We start from the raw sequence: 10,427 nt of genomic DNA, 5'->3' as shown, positions 1-10,427 counted from the left end.
ATATGAAGACCCCCTCGGAATGGGGCCTTCCGCTTCACTGTGGTGATGAACATAGGCAGTCCTGCTTTTCAGTGTTATGATAGCCTTTTTACTATGTGACATTTTATACAGTGACTCCCTCACTTTTCAGATCAACAGACCCCAGGAATTTTGAAAATGACCCAAATTATTTGAAGATTTTAAATGTAAACACCTCATATTTTAGTTCTGCACATTTTAAAGCTAGGTTACTTGAAATTGAAATTAGAATACCTACTGTACGTTCAGGGCTTTACTTTCTGTATAATCAATTTAACATGGGATGCCTAATGGCTATAATTATTTCTGTTGCCTTTTTACCTCTAATGGAGTACATGTATATGTAGTTGGGGCATTCTGTGCTGGTTTGCTGAATCCACAGGAAATAAAAGGACACAGCCAGAAAGAAGGAAAGGGAATAGTTAACTGTGGAGGAGGAGAGACACAGCTCAGTACTTTGCCTAGAGGCCGCTGGGAAAGTGACGTCCTGTAGCGTTTGCTGTTCTAGAAAGTACAGAGACACGTAGTTGAAGTGGGAGGGTCTAGCCGAGGCCGTCTCCCTGTGGTGTATATTTATCTGTAAGTGAGCTGCTGGGGAAGGTATTAAATAGAGACGCTGCCTGCTACCTCTGGACAGCTGAGCCGAGTCGCTGATTGCTTTAACTTGTAAGATACCCAGCTTGCTTTATTTCCTCAGAATCATTGTGTTGCTAAGCCCGGGGACGCTGTTTTCTTTTACAAAGGGAAATCTAAGTTCATTTCAAGGCATTCGAAATGGGGAAAGACTATTATCACATTTTGGGAATTGAAAAAGGAGCTACAGATGAAGATATTAAAAAGGCTTACCGAAAACAAGCCCTCAAATTTCATCCGGACAAGAACAAATCTCCTCAAGCAGAGGAAAAATTTAAAGAGGTCGCAGAAGCTTATGAAGTACTGAGTGATCCTAAAAAGAGAGAAATATATGATCAGTTTGGCGAAGAAGGTAAGCTGCATATTTCTGTTCCTTTGACTCTCTGTGAATCTTACCTTTTTTCTTCTCAGCCTTCTGGTTATCATTAAATTAGATCATCAGACATACTAAAATAAAAAGAAAAATAACAGGTTAAAAATAAGGTCTAATCATTGGTTATTTGAATGAGCTATGAATGAAATGTCGTGTTTGCCTTTGTGGGCTTTTTTCCTTAGAATATTGTATTATTCATATTCTTCTGTTAGACTTCCGGTTTTAGCATTTTATATTTTAAAAGAAACTGTAAACTCCCATGCCTGTGGATGAATTGTTTACACGTCTTATGCAAGCTGTTTTGTTTTTAATGATTTTTTCTGCCAGAATTAATAGAATCTTCAGTCATTTAAAATCTTAACATTGGCAATTCAAATTCTGGGGCATTTATATTTATTTAAAAAAACAAGAAGTTTTTTACCTTTTTAGAACGACGCTAGTTGAAACTGAACGAGACGGAGTGGTGTGTCGTAGGAGCAGAAGGCACAGGCATTTAGCTTCTAGTTGGTTTGGCAACCTGCCTAGAGAGGAAAGAATTTCCCTGATGTCATAAAATACCAGAACAAGTTTTTAGCTTAATTGTAAACAGTTACTATTGTGCCAATCTCTCTGTCTCTCTCTCTCTCTCTCTCTCTCTCTCTCTCTCTCTCTCTCTCTCTAACCTAAAATGGCCACCTAGTTGGAGCAATGACTGATTTTGTTTTAGTTAACTATTTCTTTTGGAAATGTTGCTATCTGGGTGAAGAGGAAGCATGACAGACAGCTCCCCTTTTCCTCAGCCTTACGTTTTTTCTTGCCTTCTGAGATCAGAACTCAGTGAGCCCAGTAGCCTTTGAGAATCTTCTTTCACCATTCTGAATCTGAACCCAGGTTTCATAAATTCTAGCGTCTCCATAAATATCCCTAAATGTGGCCATAAAGTAGGAATTTGAAATTGTCAGTCAGCAGCAGAGATAATCGTGCATTAGTTCACAAGAGTTCTGGGGTTAAAAAACAGATACTAAAGTCCTTTTGCATTACTCTTCGCCTAATGTTTTTAAGTCATGGTGGCTATGGAAACATACTGTTTTTTCTTTGTTTATGGCATTTAAACACCAGATTTCCCTAATTACAAATCCTCCAAACATGGCCACACAATGACCACTCACTTTGCATTAAGCAAACCAAATTGACAACTCAGAGCAATGGTGGGCTCTTTTCCTCCTGCTTTAGTTTTGGGTCAGAGTCCCAAGCATTAACGTTCATGCTGCTGCCTTTGGTTGTAGTGTCAAGTTCCTAAAAAGTGAGTAATTACAAAAAGCAAGATGTGGACAGTTCAGTCTCTCTGTGCCCTGTGGTCACATTGTCGAGAATGCCAAGGTGTGATCTCTCAGGAGCGAGCCAGCTCTTGAGATGTTGCCAGCACTCTGGCCCTTCTTGAGAAGGTGGAGTGGCCTGTGAGCTCCCATAGAGCCACTCTGTAAAGGCAAGTCAGTTGGCTCCATTTTACAGACTGCTCACAGAGTGTACCTCTGTTGTGGTAAGCCATAGGATTCAGGCTCATTACACGTGTTTGACTTGAGAGTTTTCAAGTATACCAGATGGTGCACTTAGTTGTTTAAGTTTTTCTCTTGGCAGTGCTTTTCTTGAGTAATTCCACCCACTCCCCAAATTACTTTGATTTTTTTTTTAACTGATCATTACCAGTGACTTAAATTTTCAAAAACTAGATCACAATTATCTATATACCCTGAGTGTTTTTTTATTCTTGGTGTTTTTAGCCCAGATAAGTGCTTTAAGCAATAAAAGAAGCATGAAGGAGGATTGGTTCCTTAAAGTGTTGAAATATATTATTCAGAAATATTCGGTAGTTACTAGCTACCTGAAAATACAGGAGAGTGAAGATTCTTGAGCTTTTCTGGTTGTTTGTCTGTTTGTTTGTCTGTTTGTTTGTTTGTTGCTCTTTGGTAGGCTAGCACATAGTGGTAGGGACAAGAGGAGGGTAGCTCAGTGTCACAGCACCCCTGCTCTCAGTATCCCCCTCCCCCCATCTCCTGTAAGTACTCTGAGAATACAGGGAAGCTTTTGTCCTTTCTCTCTTTCCTATATTCCTGGGTCAGTAGGCCTCTACAGTAGTAACAAAAATCTAGACTGTCCATATCTAGGAATCAAGAGAACCATTAATATTGTTTATTCACGTTGTAAAATTCTTTTAACATCTGAAATTTAAAGTGCTTTTTTTAAAAAAAAATGAATAAAATAACTGTTTTAACGTTACTATATTATCTAGTAGTTTTATTCCTGGGAACCTGTGAAAAAGAAAAACAAACAAGACAAAACATTTGCTCATACAAAGACATGTACCTGATTGTCCACAGCAAGACCATTAAGGTCCCTGCATCCAAACAATCCAGAAGTCACGTGGTTTAGGAAATGGATCAACAAGGAGTATATGCTCCAGTGGAGTACTTGTTAGCAATTCAAAGGACCCACTTAATGAAATATGTCACAACTGGAGGAATCTGGAAAAATATGCTGGATGAAAAGACTCTAGATATAAAAGACAGTACATATTATGTAATTCAATTCGTGAGATATCTGGAAAAGACAACTTTAAAGAGATAGCTGAGCTAGCTTGCCAAGGGCTGGAGGTGGGAATATAGGAATAAGCAGGAAGTAAAAGTAGAGACCTCTTGAGAGTGGTGGAAATGTCCCACAAATGGATTGTGTTTACAATTTATTACAGCTGAACTGTATACAAATTAATTTTGTAATGTAATCTACATATTAAATAATAAGTCAGTTTACTCCATAGCTGAAATATTTGAAAATAATCATGAAACTACAGAAATCTATAATTGGATTTTGAATTATTCTCTGCCCTAAACTTTTAGGCTTGGTTAAGTGGATATGAACAGAGGTTTGTATAAAACAATTAAATTATTTTTCTCCATTGGGCCAGAGAGATGGCTTGGTGGGTAAAGGTGCTTGTGGACCTGAGTTCAATCCCTGGGACCCTTCTGGAGGGAAGAGGGAAGAGGGACCTTAGTCATGAAGGTTGTCCTCTGACCACCATGAGCATGGCACACACATGCCACCGACAGACCAACTGACCATAAGTAAATACATTTTTAAATATAAAAGTTAAAAATTTCCTTCACAAGACACCTTTAGAGGGTTCTGGTTTTCTAGCCATCATTTTCTTCCTTCTTTCCTTTGTTGATTATTTCTTACTCAGTAATGTTCTCTGGATGCTGACAGTAGCTGATGTATTCCAGCTTAAGTGTTGAGTGCAGCCTTCGTCTAGTTCACTGTTGTCTTCCATGCGTTAGTCAGCTGCACCTCTTTGTTTTCTGGGTCCTACTTGTGAGTGAGCCTGTCTACAGGTCCTTGTTCTAGAACTCTGGAGGCTTGCTACAAGTCACCCGCTGCTGTGCACTAGGCCTCCTTACAGTAGGAGTTGGTAGTGGGGCCCATGGCTTTTTCTTTGCAATTCCAATCCTTCTCTAGTGTTTCTTCTTTTCATATTTTTTTTTCAGATTAACAAAGAGACGTCATTGCTATGGGTAGTATCCCAAAGATCTATTTGTTTTTGCATATTAAGTTGGTTAGTTGATTAAAAGCCCAGGCAGATCTGGAATCTAGAGTCCGTTCCCTGACCAGACAGTGTCCAGAAAACGTTGTAGAGAGCAGAGAGAATCCAGCTGGATGTTGAGAGTTTTTTTCTGGGGGTTTTGGTGTGCAGGATTAAGGTTAACTATCTGGCTGATGGCATGCTTGATAGAATTCAAGTGTTAAGCAGTGTAGGAGACAGCAGGCAGTTCACGACATATTACAGCGGCATCTTGGTAGGATTTTCTCATTATTACAGTGGCTTCCTTCTTTATCTGGTCTCCATATTTGACTGTTTGATGTCTAGGAAACTCGAGGCCACATTTTTGTCAGCTCTGGTGAGTAAGTCACTTCAGGCTGTATGTAAATTTTCTCACAGACTATAGTACTGACTGAATTACCATTTTTGGGAGCAAGGGAAGAGGTTTTAGGGAAAAGCCAAACCTATGATGTAATACTGAAAATGTTATTCTTTCTTTTCTGTTATGTGTCCAAAGCATTTAGATTTTTGCCTATTAGAGAGCTAAGAATAGGCAAGCTCAGTTACCAAGTTAATTAACTGGCAAACTGTTATACTTTATGAAGTCTGTGGGAAAAGGGATACAATTCTTGAAATAATTGAAGTACTCATTTAGTTACCTTGTGATGACTTTGAGGTCTATACTTAATCTATCATGTAAGAAAATCTGTCATTAGCTTTTCACATTTGGAGTTACAGTCATACGAACAAAGTTATAAAAGGAAGACTGAATGAGCCACATAGTAACCTTGTTTATCCTTCTCAGACTTGTCATTCCATTTCTACAGTGAATACCCCAACTAACCCTGCCGTGTGTGCACTTGAGTGTACGTGTTTGTGTGCATGCTTGTGTGCATGTACAGTCCTCTGATGAGGACGCTGATTAGGTCTTTCTTGGTCCTTTAGATTTCTGCTCATGGATAAAGGTAAGAATTTAGATGTTAGTTGAGACTGTTGGATGAGATAGCATGCGTGTGCACATGTGTGCACACACACACACACATATACACATTATATATCCTTTAATAATAGAAACCAATTATACAGTAAGAGATGAAAATTCAGCCTCCTTGACACTGTAATGATTAGATCCCACATGTGTATGTTAGTTTGCTTTTTCTTTGTATTCTTTAGGCTGAATCTCAAAACACTTATTTTAGTTTCAGTTCAGGACACCTTTAAGAATTAGCTGATTTTCTTCATTCGATAGCCTGGAGTATCTTGTCATTTTCAGCCTCATATCTGTGAGCAATAGGAACATAGGGATATAAGAATCTCAGTTTAATATAAGAATTCATAGTTCTATAATCTTAATTTTCCTCCTTCCTTTTTTGGTTAGGGAATCCTTCTAGGCTCTTCCAGAAGCTTCACTAGAATGATAGAAATCTTTGTTTCTCCTAAAACATCAGTATATTGTGTTATGGGCTTTAGTTGAATCTTTGTGTGATAGAAAATGCTATTTTAAATATAATCTTTGTCAGCCATATGTTACTTTGCTGAACTGTGCAAAAGGTCATACATGACACTGCTGTCTGCAGCAGTTATTAGACAGAAATAATTAGTCCATCTTACATGTTAAAAAAGCCTGATTTTAAAATTTCAGTCCTGTTTTTAAATGCTTGGAGTCAGGATGTGATAAAGTAGACATAAAAAGTCTTGCTATGTAAGATGATAATAATCTAGTGTCTACAAAAAACAATTTTTGGGGGGTTGGAGAGATGACTCAGCAGTTAAGAGCACTGACTGCTCTTCCAGAGGTCCTGAGTTCAATTCCCAGCAATTACGTGGTGGCTCACAACCATCTGTAATGGGATCCAATGCTCTTCTCTGGTGTGTCAGTGACAGTGTGCTGAAATACATTAAATAAATAAGTAAATAAATAAGTCAATCTTTAAAAAACTAAAACAGTTTTCATACTGTCCCTTTTATTATATTTTTCCCATGCTCCTATAAAAAGAGTTCTATTTCAGTTATTAAACAGTAAAGACCTAGGACCTGGAGAGATGGCTGGGTACCAGCTGCTCTCCCCAAGTGCTGGAGCGCATTTTCCAGCACCAGTACGTATCAGGAGGCTCCCACATCTGTAACTAACTCCCGGGGATTTGATACTTCTGCCCTTCACAGGCACCTGCACATGTGCATGTACTCATATGCACACACACTGGCCTACACATGATTAAAATAATAAACATCTTTAAAACAACAGTGAAAGACATACAATAAAGTTACCAGTATGAACTATATTAATTGTTGCTACTATACTTAATATAATGGTACTTAGGATTTAGATTTTTTGTTGATTACCAGAGTCTTTTCAACTGACATCTTTAAAACTCTTAAATTTATAATACTTAAGTATACTAGAACAGGAGTTTTTGAGGTAAGGGAGTCTCAGTTTCCTTTTATTTTTCATATTTATTGTGAAACAAAGATTCAAGAAGAAATTATTAAAGCAAAGAATTTGGAGGAATGATTTAAAAGCCAAAACTTTAACACAGGATGGATCTTGAGAAATGATTCTGTTTAATTCTACTGATATGTCAGAGTTTCTTAGCAATACAGTCTGTAAGTGGTCAGCTGTCTAGAGCTCTCGCCTTTTTCCTAATGGTGCTCATCTCTTCCCCAGGCTTGAAGGGAGGAGCCGGAGGCACTGATGGACAAGGAGGTACCTTCAGGTACACGTTCCACGGAGACCCTCATGCCACGTTTGCAGCCTTTTTTGGAGGTTCCAATCCCTTTGAAATTTTCTTTGGAAGACGGATGGGTGGAGGTCGAGATTCTGAAGAAATGGAAATAGATGGAGACCCCTTCAGTGCCTTTGGATTCAGCATGAATGGCTATCCGAGAGACAGGAATTCTGTGGGACCCTCCCGTCTCAAACAAGACCCTCCCATCATTCATGAACTTAAAGTATCACTTGAAGAAATATATAGTGGCTGCACCAAGCGGATGAAGATTTCTCGAAAAAGATTAAACCCTGATGGAAGGAGTTACAGATCTGAGGACAAAATTCTCACCATTGAGATCAAAAAAGGGTGGAAAGAAGGCACCAAAATTACTTTCCCGAGGGAAGGCGATGAAACACCAAATAGTATCCCAGCAGACATTGTTTTTATTATTAAAGACAAAGAACATCCCAAATTTAAAAGAGACGGATCAAATATAGTTTATACTGCTAAAATTAGTTTACGGGAGGTAAGTTAGTAAGACCTACAATTCTAAGACCACAGAGATGGGTGCTGTTGATTAATCTCAGGGAACAGTCTGGGCAGGAGCTGGCGTTTATCCAGGGGTCTCCATATTTTATTCCTTAATAATGCTCTAGGAAGTGCTTCTATTACATCTCTCCTATGGATGACATCATAGTTTCTAAATTTAATTACTAATATTAACCATTTAAATGTCAGTCTTTAAGTGCAAGCTTGATTACATACTTCATGTCCGTGTTGGGGTAACTCTAGTTTGAGGTTGTGGTCTCTGAGATCTGCATTGGTAACCCACCACTTTAGTCCATTAATACATTTGTTCTAAACTGATTGGTTTGGAGTAAAATTTATATAACAAGTATATAATTATACATTGTGCATAATATCACCCCTTAATATAGTCCTTGAGTCCTTATTTGCACTACTTCTCATGTCCCTGTTTAAATTCTTAAATGGCTCTTGTTTCCCTACCATATATTTCGAACTAGTATAAAATAGTAGAAATCTGCCTTCTACCACCAAATACAGTTTCTTTTCCCTGAATTTGCTGTTATTACTTTGTTTAGTTTCCCTGTGTCAGAGCTACCCTGTGTGATTTCTGTCCCAGAGCCTGCTACAGTGCAGCCCTTGTGTAGTTTAGACACTTCATAGTCCCAGATGATGAGGATGGGCTCTGTCCTACTCAGTTTTCTGCACCCTGACTATTGATAGCATCAAACTGTTCACATCCTAAGTCAGAGTGGAAGACATCCTTTACTTCCCTTTTTCTCTCTTCTCTGTCCTCTTGTCTGTCTTTGATTATGCTTCTCTTGAACAGATTTATTAGAATAGGTTTAATAGGTTTTAAAAGGTTTAATAACTATTGTAATCCTTTTGGAGGTTAAAATGTTACCTTCATGGTATTGCCCTCTACTACCTAGCACAATCTTACATTCGTTAGTTTGGAAGTTTATTAATGACTTCATCTTATTTGGTCTCTTTAGGCATTGTGTGGCTGCTCAATTAATGTGCCAACAATGGATGGAAGAAACATACCTATGTCAGTCACTGACATTGTGAAACCTGGGATGAGGAGAAGAATTATTGGATATGGGCTGCCATTTCCAAAAAACCCTGACCAACGTGGCGACCTACTAATAGAATTTGACGTATCCTTCCCAGACGCCATATCTGCAGCGTCCAAAGAGATCCTTAGGAAGCACCTCCCTGCCTCATAGGATGAGAAGAACCTTGCTATCCATATTTTGATAAGACACTGAAAATATAAAAGTACTGGCAGTTGACTGATGTGAATTCTGTATAAAGATGTGTAAACTCTTCTGAGGGCTCATTAAATTGCATGAATAGAGACGGTTCAAATAGGCAAAGTGGATTTTTACAGTAGAGATGAAAAGTCATTCACTGTGTTGTATTTCATTTCTCCCAAATCAGAAATTTTTAGTATTTCATTTGTAAGTAAAAGTTGGGTTATGGTCTATAGATATACTTCTAGTAAAGTATTAGATCATCCAAGTACTTCTGTGTGTGTGTGTGTGTGTGTGTGTGTGTGTGTGTGTGTGTGTGTCTTTAAATGATCAGTGTGATAGGCTCCCTTAATAGAAATTAAAATTCTTAACTGTATATGTAATATGTAGGAGACTAAAAGCCAAAGTCATACAGAAATGCAGTCTAGGTCACATTCAGAACTGCTGGGTTGGGCTGGTACCAGAATGTATCCATGCACACGCTTTCCCATTGTGACTTGCCAAGTATGCTGTAGCATTTCTTAAGAGCATGATTGTAATGTTCTTAAAGCAGACCTCTTCATAAAAAGAAAATGAATGACATTTTATCTCCTGTGGAAATCCCAATAGTCTTGAGTTACTGATATTTTAGAAACATCATTTAAAAATGGCCACATGTGATTTTATGCAAGTTGACTATATATCTTGAACTTAATAAGCTCATTTTGTGGTTCATTAGTTTAAGATATTTGTTTACTAACACTTGTTTTTAGAGAAAATACTGTTACTTGGCATTGATTTTCCATTTACAGTGTTCTATATGTTCCTCATGCTATGTACCTTATATAATGTCCCTAAAGAACAGTGATCTACCACTGTGGTGTTAAACCAAAACCTGGACATGATGGACACCACCGTTGCTTTTGGGTAATGTTGCTATTAGCTGTCATCATATAAATATCTTTTTCATGTGTATAGATTGCATTTCTTAGGTGTTTTAATTTTTTAAATATATTTACATTTAAAAAATTACTCTGTCTTCTGTTTTATGTCTATCAAAAGTGATGTTATGAATTTTTTTTTTCTGTAAGACTTTTCAGAATGATATATATCTGTACATAAATATATGGTATACTGGGCCATACAAACTTTTTAATAGAATGTGAAGTGATTTAGAAATTCAGTGTAAGCTGTAAGCATATACCTTGTGGTTTTGTTGAAACTGCACCCTTAAAAGCCTCCGACCATGGAGCTGTGCCCAGCCTCTCTTTCCCTTTGTAGTGTAGTTTTGGATTTAGTGTATTCACGGACTCGTGCAGTCATCGCTACTGCCCCATTCCCATGAACAGCCTCTGTGGCACTTC

The 10,427-nt window shown here is 38.0% G+C and overlaps 1 protein-coding gene across 1 annotated transcript; it reads left to right on the top strand.

Annotated features, from left to right (window-relative positions):
- The first annotated feature begins 512 nt into the window (after positions 1-512).
- On the top strand, positions 513-10,095 carry Dnajb4 (DnaJ heat shock protein family (Hsp40) member B4). The gene is made up of 3 exons (XM_028754324.1): positions 513-1,003; positions 7,261-7,829; positions 8,824-10,095. The coding sequence occupies exons 1-3, from the start codon at positions 793-795 to the stop codon at positions 9,055-9,057; spliced, it is 1,014 nt and encodes a 337-aa protein (XP_028610157.1). The 5' UTR covers positions 513-792; the 3' UTR covers positions 9,058-10,095.
- The last annotated feature ends 332 nt before the right edge of the window (positions 10,096-10,427 follow it).

Source organism: Grammomys surdaster, unplaced genomic scaffold (assembly GCF_004785775.1).
Source record: "Grammomys surdaster isolate TR1022 unplaced genomic scaffold, NIH_TR_1.0 125996, whole genome shotgun sequence".
Lineage (NCBI taxonomy): Eukaryota > Metazoa > Chordata > Mammalia > Rodentia > Muridae > Grammomys > Grammomys surdaster.
Note: the sequence above shows the minus strand (reverse complement) of the source record. Positions and strands in the feature narration are given on the sequence as shown.